We start from the raw sequence: 21,655 nt of genomic DNA, 5'->3' as shown, positions 1-21,655 counted from the left end.
AAAAATTAATAATCACCATTTATTTGAAACAAAGATTCAAACGGATCATTTTAAATACCATAAAAATTAAATAAGATCATAAGACCGATATCTTAATTTCTAAAGCACAGTTTTTCTAAGTTACTGCAAACTAAGAAATCTGCTTCATAAAATATAATAACATCTTTAACTTATAGAATTTCAAATAAACTGTTTTTATAATGTTTCACTTGGCTAGTATAGATATCATTTGAGCTAAAAACACTCAAATTATTTAGCAGATTGAGTTTGCTTTTTTAAAAAATGGTTTCTTGGCAATACATAGGCAGGTTGAAAGCTGAACTAGCAAGGTTTATAGAAGTATACACACTTAGTCAAATAAGAATAGCATTGCCTGAGGCTAAAGCAAGATTAAAATTTACATAGACTAATAACTGTCATGTTGGGAGCTCCAGTTAAAATGTAGGACATAGGACATAGCTTCCATCTGTATGGTTTACTTCCATGCATTCTAGGGACTTTTCTACTTTGGATAAAGAAAAACTTAGAATGAGCTATGTCAAAAACCAAGACATAGGATTAGATAAAACTATCTTCATAAGAGTAACTAAAGTTTTATTTACTGAAGAATCAAAAACTATGGCTAGAGAAAACAATATAAAATAAGACATTTAAATAACGCCGTGAAAAGAATTAGCTGGGAAGTGCAAAACTCATTTATTTAGCATAGTGCTGAGTTCCACTTCATTTTCTGTTTTCCAAGGCTTTCCAAATGACCAAATAACAATCTGTCAACCTGCACCAATAATGCAAGAAAAATAAGCTCCAACCCGTAATCTCCAATACTTCACCAACGGGTCCCTCAAATTAAGAAGAGTCAAGAGAATGTCTGAATCCAAATAAGTTTATACAGTAATTGGGATATATGTTCAGGAGCATATACTGAAGTCTCTTCCTCATTCTGAATGCATCTCTATTCTGAATATGTCTCAGAGTTCACAGGAAAATAATCCTAACTGACCAATAATATTTATAATTTGCTCTCTATCCTGGCTGTACCTGATACTCATTTGTATTTTGGAAAAAGAGTGATTAGGCTCCATCTTTAGAGACTGAGACACAGCAGTCCAGAGCATTTTTTTTAAGTTCTAAGGGAGATTAAGACAAGCCAAGGTATATATCCCAATGTTTATAGCAATATTATCTACAATAGCTAAATTATGGAAATAGCCCAAATGTCCAACGACTGATGAATGGATAAAGATGTATATATATGTATATGTTATATATGCATATGTGTGTACATACAAATATACGTCCATACCCACATAATGGAATATTACTCAGCCATAAAAAGAATGAAACCTTGCCATTTACAATGACATGGATGGAGCTAGAGGGTATTATGCTAAATGAAATGAGTCAGTCAAAGACAAATATCATATAATTCCACTCATACGTGGAATTTAAGAAAAAAAAACAAACAAGAATAGGGTGATAAAAGAGTGGCAAATGAATAAACAGAATTAACTATAGAGAACAAACTAAAGGTTACCAGAGGGGACGTTGGTGGGTGGATGGGTTAAATAGGTGATGGTGGGGGCAGCCCAGGTGGCTCAGCAGTTAAGCGCTGCCTTCAGCCCAGGGCCTGATCCTGCAGACCCGGGATCGAGTCCCACGTCAGGCTCCCTCCCTGCATGGAGCCCACTTCTCCCTCTGCCTGAGTCTCTGCCTCTGTCTCTCTTTGTGTCTCTCATGAATAAATAAATAAAATCTTTAAAAAAAAATAGGTGATAGGGATTAAGGAGTGCACTCGGGATGAGCACGAGGTGTTGTATAGAAGTGCTGAATCACTAAAATGTTCTCCTGAAACGAACATTATTCTGTATGTTAACTAGGTGGAATTAAAAAAAAAAAAAAAAAAAAAAACTTAAAAAAAAAAAAAAAAGACAAGCCAAGGATGGGAACCACTGACAAACATGAATGCTTAAATAATCAGCAGTAAAAACTCTCCATGTTATAGGGTAGGGGTGGGAGGGGACAGACACTATACAAATGAACATGTAACAATATATATGGTGGAAAAGAAATTGAAGAAAAACCTTTTCCTAAAATAAATAAATAATTAAAAAATAAAAATATACAGTGCCAACTGGATACACAGTATCATGTCCCTGAACTTACAAAGATTTCAAATAAATAAACAGATCCTAAAAACTGTAATTTAGCTTACCATAAATATATAAATATTAGGGGAGCCTAAATAAAAACATAGATTAGCATGGGTGGGAATTAGTTTGAAGAGCTTTTTTTTTTTTTTGGTTGAAAATCTCAAGTTACTATTTGTATTTCAGATTCATGATGGTGCTCTCACCCATGATGGAGCATAATATGGCAGAGAAAAGGGAATAAGGTTCACAGGCCTTGGTAAAAATACGCACCTGATCAGAGTGGACAGTTTCTTCCAGGGGGAGTGAGGATAAGAGCCAAGTGGAACTGAGAGCTCCAGGAGATAGAGTTTAGATTTGATTTGAAGAGCAAGAAGGAACAGAAGAGAAAAAAAAAAAAAAAAAAAAAAAAAGGAACAGAAGAGGTATAATCCACAGAGCACCACAGAATACAGACGGTTGTAGACGAGGGGGAAAGCTGAAGTGAGCAAATAGAGCTAGGACGCTCTTGGGCAAGCAAAGCAGGAGAGAGCAAAGCTGAGGAAACGTAGGCAAATCTCAGCTGTGGGAAACTTTCTGAACAACTTGGTGAAAAGCAAGTTAGACGAGATTTGATAAAATAATGATTTTAAACAGAAAAGCCAGAACAAATAACTCTTTCATCTTCATTCAGATCATTCTGTACAGACCATAATGTTGTCTTTCTATCACCTTGTCTCAACTGCCCACAATAAAAAGGCATTTACCTTAGAAACATAGTTCTTGCTCTTACCTATGAGGTCAGTTGGGCCAGTCCCCAGGTTTTCTCCTCTAATTGTGACCTTTGTCCATGGTATTCCTTCATTTGGAGAGATGCCTGTCACTAGAGGGGGTTGTCGTGATCGGGACATTGTAGGAGCAAACTGGAGATCTAGTTACAGAAGCAATCTGTTGAAAAAGAAAGAAAACGATTAGTGACAACTGAAATAAGCGTTAGCTAAAAACACAAGAATGCTAGACATTCAGTACCAAAACATAAAAAGTATGCTTAAACATATAGTTCGAAATTTTTTCGCTGGCATTGAGCTTATCTGCCAACATCTACTGAACACTGAATTTATCAAGGACACTGCAACTAGTACTGTGGGGGGAAATGTCAGAAAAATAACAGATAACTAACCCTTTGGTTCTGGAACTTTCAATATAATGACAGAACCTAATGTCACCATTTAGCTCCAAGCCTACACCTGCTTAATCCCAAAATTACAGTAGAAACTAGTCTACTCTCAAAGCTGTTAAAGGAAGATGTCCTGATTAATCATGTCATAAAAATTAAAATACATTTATATTCCATAGGTATACTGAACTTTATTTTTCTATTCTCTTTTTTAATGTGGTCAAATCAATATATTGACATTTTTATAAAACCTACAATGTAGTCATATCGGCAAAAGTATGAATTTGCCAACTATTCTGAGTATAGCACAGTTCGTAAAGGTGTAGTTTCTAAGGTCAAATGTCAAATACATCTGTATTCAAGGCCCGGTGCTCCAATTTACTAATTCTGTTTTAAACCTTCTGTTTTCATATAGGGAAAATGGCCCTAATAATAATAAAACCTTTCCAAGGTTACACTTAACGGTTTCATAGGATAATCCTAGCAAAGCACAGTACCTAGCAAGTAGTAGGCAACAAATAAATAATAAAACCTCACTAACAAACCCCCGCAGAGCTCCTCAATTGCTCAAAGTTTCAGATGCCCTAGAAGATGATGGCAAGGTTCAGAGCAAAACAGCAAGAACTTGCTGGTTATCTCAATCTTTACATACTGAGAAATTAGACACCCTGGCCTCTGCCTTCACCTTACAGTCAGCAGGAGATCAGTAGTTCAGTCTCTGAAGAAGCCAGACAGGAGAATGTCAGGAATCAGGATAGCAGACAGAGTAAGGGTGATGAAATGTCAACCTGCAGAGCAAAGTATGGGACTACTTGGGCCTCTTCCTCCTCTGCTCTTCTACCTCTGTCAGCAAGGTCTGTGCCCACCCTGCCCAACCTCACCTTGTCTGAATAAGGAGATTATTATTCTCCGGAGAAATTGAAGGGAAAAAAGGTCCTCCCCCCTCAAAAAAAAAAAGGGGGGGACCCCTGGGTGGCTCAGCGGTTTAGCACCTGCCCTTGGCCCAGGGCGCAATCCTGGAGTCCCGGGATCAAGTCCCACATCAGGCTCCCTGCATGGAGCCTGCTTCTCCCTCCTCCTGTGTCTCTGCCTCTCCCTCTCTCTCTCTGGGTGTCTATCATCAATCAATCAATCAATCAATCAATCTTAAAAAAAAAAAAAAGACCTCCTTGCAATCATATCACCCAATGGAAAAGCCACTTACAAAGAAACTCTGCCCATACACAAACTAAACAAACCAGCTATTCCCAGACTCTAAAATATAGAAGGACAGCCAAAGACTATGTAAGATGGTCGAGGAAAATATATGAGAGATGGAAGTGAGATAAACAAAAAAATCCAGAGGAAACAGAAATAAAGCAGGTGTAATAGGCTAAATTGCATCCCCTAAAAAATACTATGTTGCAGTTCTAACCCTAGGACCTCAGAATAGGGCAGTATTTAAGAGATCAGGCCTTTAAAGAAGTCATTAAAGTAAAATGAGTTCTTATAAGTGGGACCTAATTGAATATGACTGGTGTCTTTATAAGAAAAGGAAATTAGGATACAGACACACACAAGGAAGACTGTGAGGACACAGGGAGAGGTCAGCTATCTAAAGCTAAAAAGACCTCAGAAGGACCAACTCTCAAGATAATGGCAGATTAGACAAAGAATCTGGAAATGTGGATGCCAGAAGAGAGACTTAAAGGAGTTTGGGGTATATATAATAAAGACTGTTATTACTGACCTTTACCCCGCTTCTGGGAAACTCAAAATCCAAGAAGTGTCTTTGTTATTCATGAGACTTCAATATCATATGTATGTAATATTCATGACCCCCCAATATCGTATTACATAATACTCCTGACAATTCAATGTCATATGTAGGTAATATCCATGACCACTCCACATCCGGAAGAGCAACATGAGATTAGAGGGTTGGGGTTCTGAGGCACATGACATCAGTTTGGCCTCTTCTGGATAGGCCAGGAGACTGAGTTCAATCTCACGGCCAATGAGGCCATGCCTGTGTAACTTAGCACAACTAAAATAGCAAACTGACAACAACAAAAAACAAAGCACCAGAAAGACATTACCATTCACTCAATAAACCAAATGAGACAACTCAAAGTTATCTTGAACACCTCTCCTTCCCTATCCCAACTCTGGAATCAAACAATCAAAATCTTTGTCAGAATCCAAAGTCATCTGTTCCTCTCAGTTCTATTGTTGCTTGCCTAGTTAAGACCTTCATCTTCTCTCCGTGGATACTGAAACAGACTTTGCTTTTTTTTTTAAGATTTTATTTACTTATTCATGAGAGACACAGAGAGAGAGAGAGGCAGAGACACAGGCAGAGGGAGAAGCAGGCTCCATGCAGGGGCCCGACGTGGGACTCGATCCCGGGTCTCCAGGATCAGGCCCTGGGCTGAGGCAGGTGCTAAACCGCTGAGCCACTGGGCTGCCCCTGAAACAGACTTCTAACTGGTACTCTGGCCCTATATTCTCTCCACTGTAATCCACTCTCACCAAACACCAGTTAATTAAAATACACATCTTATCAACATCTCCCCAGCTTTCGAAAAAAAAATCCCATGCCACCCCCAATCTTAGAAGTCTCCAGTGCCCACAAAATCCTTACCGTTTTATTAAAACCTGTCACAACTAGATTATTCTGTACTTCCTACTTCGCCTTCAATCATTCCCTGCATCCATTTGATACTAACCATATAAGCCCATTCACCTTTTATGAATCATCAGGTACTTTTATGCCTTCATGATTTCATTTATCTTGTGTTGACTAAATAGAAAGTCTTCCAAAGTTTGTTAAATCCTTACCAACCCTTCAAGGTCAATGTTAAATGTGACCTTCTCTAAAACAGTCTCTTGATCCCTCTTCTATGGTGCTTCTGATACATAGTTCTAATCTTCACTGTGATAAATCTTAGATACCATGTTTAGGTCTCCTCTTTGAAAACATAAGATGTTTAATCAACTCTATACCCCCAATGCCTGTCAGTACACTAACTGACACAAAATAAAAATGCCATATGACTGCTGAAAGAAGTCACATAAATGTTTTCGGAATGTTTCATGGTATCAGGGTTTCACTGGAATTAGAATAAAACACAGAAGAAATACAAGGAGTAGAGAATACAGACAGGGAGCTATTAGGTATATACATGCAAAAAAACTTTTTGAAATTCAAAAGACATTTGTATATAACAGCATTAAAAAGGACAAAATACTCAGGAATAAATTTTACAAAAGAAGTGCAAACCTCGTACTTTGAAAACCACAAGACAACACTGTTGAAAAAAATTAAAAACCTAAGTAAATGGATAGGAAGACAAAATATTGTTAAGATGACAATACTCCTCAAGTTGATCTACAAATAAACTGCAAACCCCAGCAAATTCTTGACTTTTTTTGCAGAAACTGACAAACTGATCATACAATACTATAGAAATGGAAAGGACCCAGAAGAGCCAGAGGAATCTTTAAATAGGGAACAAGGTTGGAGGATTCACATTTCTTGATTTCAAAACTTACTACAAAGCTATAAAAATCAAGAACAGTGTGATACTGGCCTAAGGAAAAATGGAATAGATCAATGGAATAGACTAGCAAATCCAGAAATAAAACCTTACATATACAGTCAATTGATTTTTGAACAATAGAGAAAAAATACTCTTTTTAACAAACGTTGCTAGGGCAACTTGACAACCATATGTAAAAATCTGCAGTTGGATCCTTTCCTTATAACATATATAAAAATTTACTCTAAACATAATATAGACCTAAATGTACAAGATGAAACTATAAAACTTTTTGAAGAAAACACAGAAGTAAGCCTTTACGATCTTGGGTTAGGCAAACCTTTCTTAGCTACAACACAAAAGGAACAAAAGGAAAAAAAGAGATAAACCAGACTTGGTCAAAAGTAAAAACCTTTGTGCTTCAAAGGACATCATCAAAGGTGAAAAAGACAACCCATAGGAGAAAATATTTGCAAATAGTTTATGAGAAACTTATACCCAGAATATATAAAGAATAATTACAACTCATTGCAAAAGCAAATAACACAATTTAAAAATGGGAAAGAAACTACATAGACTTTTCTGCAATAAAGATACCAAAAGTCCAATAAAGATATGAAAAGATGCTCAAGGACATTAGCCAAGGAAAAGCAAATCAAACCCACAATGAAATGCCACCTTGTACCCACTAGGAGGCTATAATTAAAAAGGCAAAAATTAATGTGTTGTCAATGAGGTAGAAAATTAGAACCACTGTGCATTGCAGGGGGGAACATAACAGGTACAGACACTCTGGAAAGCAGCTTGGCAGTTCCACAAGAGGTTAAACAAAGAGTTAATATACAATTCATTGATTCCACTCCTGAGTATCTAACCAAGTGAAATGAAAACATATGTACACATGAAAACGTGCCCATGAATGTTCAAAGTAGCATCCTTATGTAAGATCAAAAAGTGGAATCAACGCAGTATTATGTAAACTGATGAGGAGGAGGAGGCAAGCTGGAGGAAGAGCGGGGTCCTCCACTCACCTGGTCCCACCAACTTACCTAGATAACTTTCAAAACATCCTGAACACCTACGACTTTGACCTGAGATGTAAAGAGAACAGCTGGGATGCTAAAGAGAGAAAAGTATCAGGTCTGACAAGGCAGGAAGGTTAAGAAGAAAGGTGGGGGAGGCGCGCCAGGCGAACTGGCCCAAAGGGGAACTTTAAAAATCCACGCCTGAGTCTTCTCTGACTGAAAAGTCCTTGGCAGGGAAATAGGGCACAATCACAGGAGGGGCAGTGAAGCCTCAATATTCGCAGAGACACTGTAAGAGGAGGGGCGGGCGGGAGAAAGCTCACCACAGACCAGAGTCCGAGCTCCAGAAAGGGCGGGAGTGCAGCCCTCGGGGCATCCGGGCGAAGCCAGTGGGTTATGCGGCGGCTCCACAGGTCCTGTTAACCTAGAGCCCAGTAACGGACTGAGGCAGCTGTCCTCCGATCCCTTCGGGAGAGGCCACGCGGAGTGGCACAGGCCCCTCCATCAGAGGGGGCAGAAGGGGACAAATCGGGTGACCTCTGTTTACCCAGGGGCCGGCAGAAACAGGGAGGACACAGGAAAGCAAGAACTCTCCTGCCGCTGGACGCCCTGCAAGCTGTGCAGATCAGTGCACCCACTGCCCCCGGGAGCACCTAGGCCACTGGGGACTGGGACACGCGGTTCAGTACTCTCGGGGAGCTCTTGGCTGCAGAGCTGGAGACCTGGCTGCTGCCATTTTTTTCTTCTTTTTTTCTCTTCTTTTTGCCTTTCACCTGGAAGAGGCAGGGCCTCTAGGGAAAAAGGTCTCATGGGATAAAAAGCTCATAATCACCGGTACCTGGCAAGGGGTGGGGCATCCCTGCTGACGCACACACACCTGAGAATCAGCACAGCAGGCCCCTCCCCAGAAGAACTGCTGGAAGAACAGGGGAAGACCAAGTTTACTGACCAAGCAGTACTGGAAAGCTCCAGGACTGAGGGAAAACAGTACACTGAATGAGAGGGTTTTCTTTCATTACAATTTGTTTTTATTTCATATTAAAAATTTCTAATATATTTTTCTTTTCCTGCCTTAACTACAATATCTTACCAACTCTTCATTTTTAAGGTTTTTCCTTTTTGAATTTCATATTTCTACAATTACATGTCTTAGATATATTCTTCATTTTTTGATGCCTTCAACATATTGAATATAATTTTGGTAGATATACGAGTTATGCTTTTTGGTTTTTGTTTTTTCTGTCTCATTTTGTTGTATAACAGTGGAAATTAGTAACTTCTAACACATGGACCAAAATACACACAGAAAGAAATGGAACACCAGGGTGGCTCATTCTGTAACACTATATTGCTCCTCCCCATTCCACCCTCCTCTTTTAACTTGTTTATGTTTCTGTGGTTGATGTTAGGTCTCTATATAAATTCTGCTGGTTTATATAAATTTGGAATTGATCCCCATCTAACATACAGAAAAAATACACTCTGAACCAAGAGGATGACCCTCTAGGTCTCTTTAGGGAAGATATTCTCTGTCACCATTTCCTCACCACCCCCTTTCTTTGTTTTTGTTTTTGTTTTTCTTTTTTGATTCTTACTATTTCGTTTTAAAATTTGTTTTTGACGTTAGAGGTCCTTTTCTCAGGAAATTGAAGGAGTCATCAAAAACCTCCCAAGACACAAAAGTCCAGGGCCAGATGGCTTCCCGGGGGAATTCTTTCAAATGTTTAAAGAAGAAACAATACCTATTCTGCTAAAGCTGTTCTGAAAGATAGAAAGGGACAGAATACTTCCAAACTCATTCTTTGAGGCCAGCATTACCTTGATCCCAAAACCAGACAAAGACCCCATCAAAAAAGAGAATTACAGACCATTATCCCTGATGAACACGGATGCAAAAATTCTCAACAAGATACCAGCCAATAGGATCCAACCGTACATTAAGAGGATTATTCACCACAAACAAGTGGGATTTATCCCCAGGATACAAAGGTGGTTCAACACTCATAATACAATCAACGTGATAGATCACATCAACAAGAGAAAAAAACAAGAACCATAGGATTTTTCTTAAGAGATGCAGAGAAAGCATCTGACAAAATACAGCATCCATTCCTGATCAAAACTCTTCAGAGTGTAGGAATAGAGGCAACGTTCCTCAGCATCTTAAAAGCCACTATGAAAAGCCCACAGCAAATATCATTCTCAATGGGAAAAACTGAGGGATGCCTGGGTGGCTTAGGGGTTGAGCATCTGCCTTCCGTTCAGGGAGCCTCGGGATCAAGTCCCATATCGTGCACGCTGCAGGAAGCCTGCTTCTCACTCTGCTTATGTCTCTGCCTCTCTCTGTGTGTCTCTCATGAATAAATAAATAAAATCCTAAAAAAAAAAAAATACAGGGAAAAATGAAGAGCCTTTCCTCTAAGATCAGGAACACAACAGGATGTCCACTCTCACCACTGCTATTCAACATAGTACTAGAAGTCCTAGCCTCAGCAATCAGGCAACAAAAAGATATAAAAGGCATTCAAATTGGCGAAGAGAAATCAAACGCTCCCTCTTCACAGATGACATGATATTGTATATATAAAACCCAAAAGACTCCACCTCAAGATTCCTAGAACTCATACAGCAATTCGGCAGTGTGGCAGGATACAAAATTAATACCCAGAAATCAGTGTCATTTCTATCCACTAACAATGAGACTGAAGAAAGAGAAATTAAGGAGTCAATCCCATTTACAATTGCACCAAAAAGCATACGATACCTAGGAATAAACCTAACCAAAGAGGTAAAGGATCTCTACCCTAAAAACTACAGAACACTTCTAAAAGAAATTGAGGAAGACAAAAGGGAGGGAAAAACATTCCATGCTTGTGGATTGGAAGAATTAATATTGTAAAAATGTCAATGTTACCCAGGGCAATGTACACATTCAATGCAATCCGTATCAGAATACCATGGACTTTCTTCAGAGAGTTGGAACAAATCATCTTAAGATTCGTGTGGAATCAAAAAGACCCCGAATAGCCAGGGGAATATTGAAAAAGAAAACCAGAGCCGGGGCCATCACAATGCCAGATTTCAGGTTGTACTACAAAGCTGTGATCATCAAGACAGTGTGGTTCTGGCACAAACACAGACACATGGATCAATGGAACAGAATAGAGAATCCAGAAATGACCCTCAGCTCTATGGTCAACTAATATTCGACAAAGCAGGAAAGACTCTCCACTGGAAAAAGGACAGTCTCTTCAATAAATGGTGCTGGGAAAATTGGACAGCCACGTGCAGAAGAATGAAACTAGACCACTCTCCTACACCAGACACCAAGATACATTCAAAATAGATGAAAGATCTAAATGTGAGACAAGAATCCATCAAAACCCTAGAGAAGAACACAGGCAACACCCTTGTTGAACTTGGCCACAGCAGCTTCTTGCAAGATACATCTATGAAGGCAAGGGAAACAAGCAAAAATGAACTATTGGGACTTCATCAAGCTAAAAAGCTTCTGCACAGCAAAGGATACAGTCAACAAAACTAAAAGACAACCTACAGATGGGAGAAGATATTTGCAAATGACCTATCAGATAAAGGGTTAGTTTCCAAGATCTATAGAGAACTTGCTAAACTCAATAGGAAAGAAACAAACAATCCAATCATGAAATGGGCAAAAGACATGAACAGAAATCTCACAGACGAAGACATAGACATGGCCAACATGCACATGAGAAAATGCCCCGCATCACTGGCCATCAGGGAAATACAAATCAAAACCACAATGAGATAACACCTCACATCAGTGAGAATGGGGAAAATTAACAAGATGGGAAACAACACATGTTGAGAGGATGTGGAGAAAGGGGAGCCCTCCTGCACTGTTGGTGGGAATGTGAACTGGTGCAGCCACTCTGGAAAACTGTGTGGAGGTTCCTCAAAGAGTTAAAAATAGATCTGCCCCACGATCCAGCAATTGCACTGCTGGGGATTTACCCCAAAGATACAGATGCAATGAAACGCCGGGACACCTGCACCCCGATGTTTCTAGCAGCAATGTCCACAATAGCCAAACTGTGGAAGGAGCCTTGGTGTCCATCGACAGATGATGGATAGAGAAGATGTGGCCTATGTATACAATGGAATATTCCTCAGCCATTAGAAACGACAAATACCCACCATTTGCTTCAATGTGGATGGAACTGGAGGGGATTATGCTGAGTGAAGTTAAGTCAACTGGAGGAGGACAATCATCATACCCTTTCATTCATTCAGGGAATGTAAGAAATAGTGAAACGGATTAAAGGGGAAAGGAGAGAAAATAAATGGGAAAAATTAGGGAGACAGACCATGAGAAACTCCTAACTCTGGAAAATGAACAAGGGGTGGTGAAAGGGGAGGTGGGCAGGGGGGTGGGGGTGACTGGGTGACGGGCACTGAGGGGGGCACTTGATGGGGTGAGCACTGGGTGTTATATGTTGCAAAATGAATTTAACTTAAAATTAATTTAAAAATAAATAAACTGATGAATCATAAAGTAAAATGTGGTACATCCACAGAATGGTGTATCATTTGGCATGAAGAAAAAAAAATGTAGTACTATCCTGTGCTTTAAAATGTCTCACCCTTGAAAACATTATACTAAGTTAAGGAACCATATACTGTGTAATCCTATTTAAATATAAATACCTGAAATAGACTAATCTATGGATACAAAAGGAGTTGCCTAGGACTGGAGAGGGGAGATCTGAAGCATTGGAATGACTTACTGATACATTCACACTTTTCAGTAGTGATCAAAATTCTAAAGCTGATCGTGGTAATGGTTGCACCACCATGTGACTATGACAAAAATCACTGATTTTTTTCACTTTAAATAGGTAAGCTATATGGTATACAAATAAATCTATTTTGTTTTTTTTAAGATTTTTTATTTATTTATAATAGACATAGAGAGAGAGAGAGGCAGACACAGGCAGAGAGAGAGGCAGGCTCCATGCAGGGAGCCCGACGTGGGACTCGATCCCAGGACTCCAGGATCGCGCCCCGGGCCAAAGGCAGGCACTAAACCACTGAGCCACCCAGGGATCCCAAATAAATCTATTTTAAAAAGACAACTGAAAAAAATGTCTTCAGATAGTAAGTTTAGAGAGAAATACAATGGTTACTATTTTTGTTAGGATTTTCTGAGAATTTCAAAATCACTCAGTACACACAGGGTCATGTGTACTGCTACACACAAGCTAAAGGGATTAAGCTTTAAGCTAACAGAACAGCCAGAAAGAGAGGAACAGGGGCGTCTGGGTGGCACAGTCGGTTAAGCGTTTGACTCTTGGTTTTGGCTCAGGGCATGATCTCAGGGTTGTGAGATCGAGACATGAAACAGGCTTTCAGCTGGGTGAGGAGTTTGCTTGAGATTCTCTCTTCTTCCTCTGCTCTTCCTGCTTGTGCATACACTCTTTCTCTCTAAAGTAAGTACATCTTGAAAGAAGAAAGGAAAGAAAGGAAAGGAAAGGAAAGGAAAGGAAAGGAAAGGAAAGGAAAGGAAAGGAAAGGAAAGGAAAGGAAAGGAAAGGAAAGGAAAGGAAAGGAGAAAGAGGAAAAGGAAGGGGAAAGAGGGAAGGGAAGAGGGAAGGGAAAAGGGAAAGAGACAGGAAAGAAAAGAAAAAAGAAAAGAAAGAAAAAAAGAAAGAAGAAAAGAAAAGAAAAGAAAAGAAAAGAAAAGAAAAGAAAAGAAAAGAAAAAAGAAAAGAAAAGAAAAGAAAAGAAAAGAAAAGAAAAGAAAAGGAAAGGAAAAGAAAAGAAAAGAAAAGAAAAGAAAAGAAAAGAAAAGAAAAAAGAAAGGAAAAGAAAAGAAAAGAACAAAGTCCTGGATCAGAGGGAGACACAGATGCAGAAAAAATATTACTGAAACCCCTGGCTGATCTCTGAACTGCACATGTGTAGGATGCATAGGAGAGACTCCAAGTAGAAAAGTAGAGGGCAACAGCTTAAAGAATGAAAGAAGTAAGCAGTGATTTCAGTTGCTGCCCACCACAGGGAAGACAAGAGTTTGAAATTTGAATCTAGTCAAATTTAAAATACCTGTTAAAAACAGAAAGAAAAAGAAAAAAAAGAAAGAAAGAAAAGAAAACAAAGCCAACACTCTTCAGAAGAATAGAACAGATTCCAACATCCCTAAAATGTAATATCCATATACCTAGGATATAATAAAAATGACTGGACTCATTTAAAAATGTGAAAGATGGGACGCCTGGGTGGCTCAGCAGCTGAGCATCTGCCTTCAGCCCAGGGCGTGATCCTAGAGCCCCAGGACCCAGTCCCACACCACGTTCTCCACAGGGACCCTGCTGCTCCTTCTGCCTGTGTCTCTGCCTCTCTCTCTCTCTCTCTCTCTCTCTCTCTCTGGGTCTTTCATAAATAAATACTAAAATCTTTAAAAAAATCATAAAAACAAATATAAAATGAATATTCTAGAACTGAAATGTACAATATCTGAAATGAAAAATACACTGAGTTGAACAGAAAATAGTTGAAGAAACAGTGTACATGAACATAGATCAAAAAACAATACAATATAAAGAACAGGAAAAAGAAAAAGAACAGAGGTTCAATGGCCTATGGAAAATATCAAACACTCTGGTTTGAGTGGATTCTTAGAAGGAGAAAATAGAACGGAGCAGAAAATAATGCTTAATAAAAACAATGGGTGAAATTTCCCCAAATTCATTGAAAGCTGCTATTTTTTAGATACCCAAGAAGTCCAGCAATCACCAGGCAAGACAAATACAAAGAAAATCACACCTAGACATACTGAAGTCTAACTGCTAAAAATCAAGGAGAAAACCTTAAAAGCAGATAGAAAAAGTGACATATAAATAAGAATGACAGTATGATGATGACTTCTAATCAGAAAAATTAAAGGTCAAAAGACAAATGAAACATCCTTAAAGTGCTTAAAGGAATTTATAAGAAGTCACAAATGGAGGTTTTTAAAAAGGAATTTTGTGCTGTTGGGAAAACTGAATAGCCATACAGAAAAAAGTGAAACTAGATCTCTATCTTACACTATACATAAAAAATGAACTTAAAGTGGATTAAAGATTTAGACATAAGATCTGAAACTGTAAAACTCATACAAGAAAACATAGGATGTAAGATTCTTGACATTTGTCTAGGTAATGCTATTTTTTGGAATTTCACACAAAAAACAAAAGCAACAAGAGCAAAAATAAACAAGTGCAACTACATCAAATTAAAAAGCTTCTGCACTCCAAAGGAAACCAATAAAATCAAGACAATTTATAGATGGGAAAAAATATTTGTAAACCATATAACCAACAAGGGGTTAACACCCAAAACAATAGAAGGAACTCATACACCTCAAAAGCAAAAAACAGAAAAACAAACAAAAAACCAAACCAACAACCCAAGTTAAAAAATGGGCTGAGGATCTGAATAGACATCTTTCCAAAGAAGACATAGAAATGACCAACAAGAACTTGAAAATGTGCTCAAAGTGACTAATCATGAGGGAAATACAAATCAGAACCACAATGAGACTATCGCCTCACACCTGTTAGGATGCCTATTGTCAAAAAGACAAGGGATCCCTGGGTGGCGCAGTGGTTTAGCGCCTGCCTTTGGCCCAGGGCGCAATCCTGGAGACCCGGGATCGAATCCCACGTCGGGCTCCCGGTGCATGGAGCCTGCTTCTCCCTCTGCCTGTGTCTCTGCCTCTCTCTCTCTCACTGTCTGCCTATCATAAATAAATTAAAAAAAAAAAAAAAAAAAAGACAAGACATAAGAAATGCTGGTTATAGTGAAAAGGGAGTGTTTTTACACTGCTGGTAGGAATTTAAATTGGTACAGCCACTATGGAAAACAGCATGGAGGTTCCTTAAGAAATTAAAAATAGTTTTTCACAATGGGTTTGCCACCAGAACAGAGGTGTCATGAAACCACTGCTAAATCCAAGCCAAGATGGGTAAGGAAAAGACTTACTCTATCACCATCATCATTAGACACTTAGATTTGGGCAAGTCTACCACTGCTAGCCATCTGATTTACAAATGTGGTGATCATAAGGATATTTGAAAAGAAGCCTACTGAGGTAAGAAATAGTTCCTTCAAGTGTGCCTGGATCTTGGATGAACTGGAAGTTGAATGTGAGCACGGTATCACCACCTCTCTGTGGAAATCTGAGACCAGCAAGTGTTATGTGACCATCACTGATGCCCTAACAACACACAGAGATCTTACCAAAACAAAAGAAATTAACAAAAATATGATTACAGGCATATGTCAGGGCAACTGTGCTGTCCTGGTTACTGCTGCTGGTGTTAATGAACTTGAAGCAGGTGTCTTCAAAAATGGGAATGATGAGGGATAGAAGCAGAAAAGTGTTCACCTTTAGCCTGGAATGCTGACCTACAGCCTGCATAGTTCTAATAAGGATCGAATGCTGGTTGCTACATTCTTAAAGAGTCTCATGACTGCCTGGTAAGTCTCACCAATAGGTAAGCATCAGAGAAATCTTGCAAAAAATAGTTTTACAAGCAGAAATTCGAAGAAACATTTATGATCTAATACTCTCTGTACATCCCCTCTCCCTGAGCACTAAGCATATAACCACCGGCTTCATCCATCAAAAGTACAGCTCTTTCTGTCCCCGTGCTACTTGAATAAATTTACTAAGTTTCACCATAAAACTCCTCAAGAATTCTTTCTTGACCATCACACTCAATGATCCCACAATAGGAAGACCCATGAGCACGCCTTTTTGGCTTACACTGGATGTGAAACAACTAGTTATTGGTAAAATGGATTCCTCTGAGCCACCCTACAGACAGAAGAGGTATGAAGAAATTAATTAAGTCAGCACATACATTAAGAAAACTGGCTACAGCCCCTACACACAGTAGCATTTGTGCCAATTTTGAGTTGGAATAGTGAAAACATGCCTTGGTTCAAAGGATGGAAAACAGGGGATCCCTCGGTGGCTCAGCGGTTTCGCACCTGCCTTTGGCCCAGGGCGTGATCCTGGAGTCCCGGGATCAAGTCCCACGTCGGGCTCCCTGTATGGAGCCTGCTTCTCCCTCCTCCTGTGTCTCTGCCTCTCTCTCTCTCTCTCTCTCTATGTCTATCATAAATAAATAAATGAATACATCTTAAAAAAAAAAAAGGATGGAAAACAATTCTTAAAGATGGCAATGCCGGTGGAACCACACTGCTTGACGCTCTAAATTCTCTCCTACAACCAACTCATCCAACTGACAAACACCAGCATCTGTCCCTCCCCATCAGGAAATCTATGAAGTTGGCAGTATTAGTTCTGTCCCTAGAGGCTCCCTCTCCCTCTGCTCCTCCCCCTGCTCATGTGCATGTCCATGCCCACACTCCCTCTCTCTCCCAAATAAATAACATCTTTAAAAATAAAAAAAAATAAAATGATGCTTAATGAAGAAACAAATTTTTAAAGAAACTTTCATATGATGAAGCAATCTACTTCCGGACATACAGCCCAACAAAACAAAATCATCATCTCAAAGAGATGCATGTACTATCATGTTCATTATTCACAATAGCCATAGGTTGGAAATAACCTAAGTGACCCTCAGTGATGAATGGATAAAGAAAACGTAACATGCACTTACAATGGATTATTGTTTAGAAAAGAAGGGAATCTTGCCATTTGTGGCAACATGGATAATACTGGAGAACATTATGCTAAGTGAAATAAGCCAGAAGGAGAAAGACAAACATCACATGGTATCACTCACATGTGGAACTTAAAAAAAATTTTTTTTTAAAGACTAACTCACAGAAACAGAGTAAAATGATAGTTGTTAGGGGTCATGGGGTAGGGGAATTGGGGAAAAGACAGTAAAAGGATACAAACTTTCAGTTACAAATAAGGTCTAAGGGTCAATGGTGATCACAGTTGGTAATACTATATTGTATAACAGAAACTTGCTAAGAGAATAGAACTTAAGTGCTTTCACCAAAAAAAAATTAAAACTGGTAAATATGTGAGGTAATAAATGTGTAGATCTACCTAACTGTGGAATATATATAATATCTCAAAGTATATAATATCAAATCACCATGCTGTACACCTTAAGTATAATTTTATCAGTTATATACTTCAATAAAACAGGCAAAATTTAAAAAAGCAATAAAATTGGTTATTTCAAATAAAGGAACCTCACTGGCAATAAATCCATATGATAAGAAATGCTGAAGGAATTTCTTCAATCTGAAGTTGGAATGACACCACATAGTAATTTGGAAGATTTCATAATGAGAAAAGGATGAATTCATCAGGACATAGCCATCTATAAACTGTGTGTATACTCTAGTAATACAGCTTCAAAACACATGAAACAAATGCTGAGTTAAAGAGTGGCAGAAATACACAATCATGGTTAGGTATTTTAGATAGGGGCACCTGGGTAGCTCAGTTGGTTAAGCATCTGAGTCTTGACTTTGGCTTAGGTCATGATCTCAAGGTCCTAAGATCAAGCCCCACATCAGGCTCTGTGCTGGGTATGGAACTTGCCTATGTTCTCTCTTTCCTTCTCCCAGTGCCCAGCCCCTTCCCTCACTGGCATGTCCATATACTCTAAATAAATAAATAAATAGGGGTAACAGTTAAACAAAAATTTGTAAAGCTACAGAATATATGAACAATACTACTGATCATGTTGGCCTAAATGACATTTACCAAAGCTCCTTTTCAAGTGTTTCAAGAACGTTCACCAAGATAAGACTATATGGTAGGCCATAAAGTAAGTCACAATGAATTCCAAAGACTGAAATTCCAAAGACCACAAAAGAATTAAATTAGAAAGCTAGAGCAATACAATATTGAGAAAAGTAAACAAGTAGTTGGAAATTAAATAACACAAATAAGCTAATAGTCAAAAAAAATAATGAAGAGGGAAATAGAAATTTGAAGTGAATGTTAATGAAAATATCATCAGGGACTCCTGGGTGGCTCAGTGGTTGAGTGTCTGCCTTTGGCTCAGAGCGTGATCCTGGAGTTCCAGGATTGAGTCCCACATCAGATTCCCCACAGGGAGCCTGCTTCTCCCTCTGCCTGTGTACTCTGCCTCTCTCTGTGTGTTTGTCATGAATAAATAAATAAAATCTTAAAAAAAAAAAATAAAGAAATCTTAAAATATACATATATACATATATATTACATACATATATAATCATATATACACATATACAATATATATAATATGTATAATATATACATATATATGTATAATCAAATTTGTGAGATGTAGCCAAAGCAGTGCTTTAAAAGCTTATAATAAGAGGACAAATATTAAAATTAAGGATATATGTTTCTACATTAAGAAATGAGAAAAGGCAAAGCTAACTAAACACAAAGGTACTGGGAAGAAGAACAAAGGAAGTAGAATAAGGAAAATAACAGACTGGTAATCAAAAACAAACAAACAAAAAAAAGAGAGAGAAAATAAAAAGAATCAAGAAAAAATTCTAAAACCAGAACCCTCTGCAAAAATTAACCAATAAACCCTAGCAAAGTTCTCTTTAAAAAAAGAAACACAAATTACCAATCTCAGGGATGAAAGGGCAGATAACTACAGACACTAAATATATTTTTTAAAGAGTAATGAAGGCATATTACGAAAAACTTCAAGCCAATAAATTTTATAACTTGAATGAAGTAGAAAATTTCCTTAAAAGGACAAGTTACCAAACTAACACAAGATAAATTTAAAAAATCTCAATACCTTCATGTTTATTAAATAAATTAATGATCAAAAACTTTCCTACAAAGAAAACTCCAGACCTAGTGGTTTCACTGATAAGATCTATCAAACATTTAAGGAAGAAATAATACCAAGCCTACATGAATTATTTCAGAAAACCGAAGCAGTGGGAAGACATCATGACCGCGTGGGGTTTATCCCAGTCATGCAAAGGTAGTTTAACTTTCAAAATCCAATTACTATAAATCACATTAAAGTAAAAAGAATAACCATGTATTTATATAAATATAAAATATTTGACAAAATTCAACATCTATTCATGATTTTTAAAACCTCAACAAACTAGGAATAGAAAGGATCTCTTAGTTAAGAAAGGAAAATGGAATGGGAGGGACCATCTAACATTACACAAATGATGAAATACAATGCCTTTCTTTCCTCTAAGAAAGGCAAGAATGTCTCTCTCATCTTGTCTATTTAACACTGTTCTAGAAATTCTAGCCAGTGCAATAAGACAAGAAAACTAAAGAAATAAATGGCCTAAAGATAGCAAAGGAAGAAGTATTTTCCAGATGACATGATTGTTTATAAAGAAAATCTTAAGGCATCTCCTAAGCAACCAATAATACTAATAACTGAATTTAGCAAGATCTTAGTATTCATGGTCAATATACCAAAACTAGTTATTTTAAAATTCTAGTGGGAAATAATTAGAAATTATGTTTTAATTCTATTTGAGAATATTATTATAAAACCAAAATATGGTACACCTGGGTGACTCAGCAGCTGAGCATCTACCTTTGATTCAGGAGATGCTCCTGGGGTCCTGGAATGGAGTCCCATGTAGGGCTCTCTGCAGGGAGCCTGCTTCTCCCTCTGCCTGTGTCTCTGCCTCTCTCTCTCTCTCTCTCTCTCTCTCTCTGTCTCTCACAAATAAATAAATAAAATCTTTTAAAAAATAAAATAAAACCAAAATACTTAAAAATACATTTAATAAAAACAATGTACAGGACTTCTTAAAAACTTTAAAATACAGCAGAGAGGGGGAAAAAGAGAAGACCTAAATAATAATCTATACAATTACTATGGGCCATAAAACTCAATGTTATTGAAATATCAATTCTTCCCAAACTGACATATAAGTTGCAACCTTATGCAAAGAAACTGGCAAGCTGATGCTAAAATTCCCATAGATATTCAAAGAACTTACAATAACCAAAACTACTTTAAGGGAAAAAAAGTTAGAAATCTCTTAGAGAATATGATTTCAAGACTTATGAGAAATCTACAATAATCAAGACAGTGAGTTGTTGGCATAAGGATAACCTAATGAAAGAGCTTCTGGAACAGAATAGAGTTCATAAATGGACCCACACCTGTAAAACCAATTGATTTTTGACAATGCAACAAAACAATTCAGGGGAAATAAAAATATTTTCATCAAATGGTGTTGAAATAACTAGATATCCATATAGGGGGGGAAAAAGAACCTCACACCACTTACAGAAATTAATTCAAGATGGATCATAGATCTAAACATAAAAGTTAAAATGATAAACCATAAAGAAGAGAATATCTCCATACCTGGAGATTTTTTTCAACATGGCAAACAATAACCATACAATGAAAACTCTGGGATATTTAGACCATCAAAATTAAAACTTCCTCATCAAGTTGGTGAGGATGTGGAGAAAGGGGAATCTTCTTACCCTACTGGTGGGACTGCAAACTGGTGCAGCCACTCTGGAAAACAGCGTGGAGGTTCCTCAAAAAGTTAAAAGTAGAACTACCCTACAACCCAGCAATTGCACTGCTAGGTATTCATCCAAAGGATATAAATATATCAATTCAAAGGGGCACGTGCACCCCAATGTTTATAGCAGCAATGTCCACAGTAGCCAAAATAAGGAGAGACCAGATATCCAACGACAGATGAATGGATAAGAAAGATGTAGTGTGTGTGTCTGTGTACATACATATACACATATATACACATATGTATACATATACACACAAAGGAATATTACTCAGCCATTGATGAATGAAATCTTACCATTCG

At 37.9% G+C, this 21,655-nt stretch overlaps 1 protein-coding gene across 8 annotated transcripts in view; it reads right to left on the bottom strand.

The window, feature by feature from the left end:
* The window catches only part of EXOC2 (exocyst complex component 2), a 226,095-nt gene that overhangs the window by 168,622 nt on the left and 35,818 nt on the right, over positions 1–21,655 (bottom strand). For 7 of the 8 annotated variants that reach the window (XM_077886050.1, XM_077886059.1, XM_077886057.1 and 4 more), the window contains exon 2: positions 2,920–3,074. In XM_077886050.1, coding sequence (XP_077742176.1) covers positions 2,920–3,037 — 118 coding nt within the window. In that variant the 5' untranslated portion in view covers positions 3,038–3,074. Of the gene's footprint in view, positions 1–2,919; positions 3,075–3,988; positions 4,014–21,655 lie in introns of those variants that run through there. The other variant, XM_077886053.1, reaches the window with a different exon arrangement.

Source organism: Canis aureus, chromosome 37 (genome assembly GCF_053574225.1).
Source record: "Canis aureus isolate CA01 chromosome 37, VMU_Caureus_v.1.0, whole genome shotgun sequence".
Lineage (NCBI taxonomy): Eukaryota > Metazoa > Chordata > Mammalia > Carnivora > Canidae > Canis > Canis aureus.
Note: the sequence above shows the minus strand (reverse complement) of the source record. Positions and strands in the feature narration are given on the sequence as shown.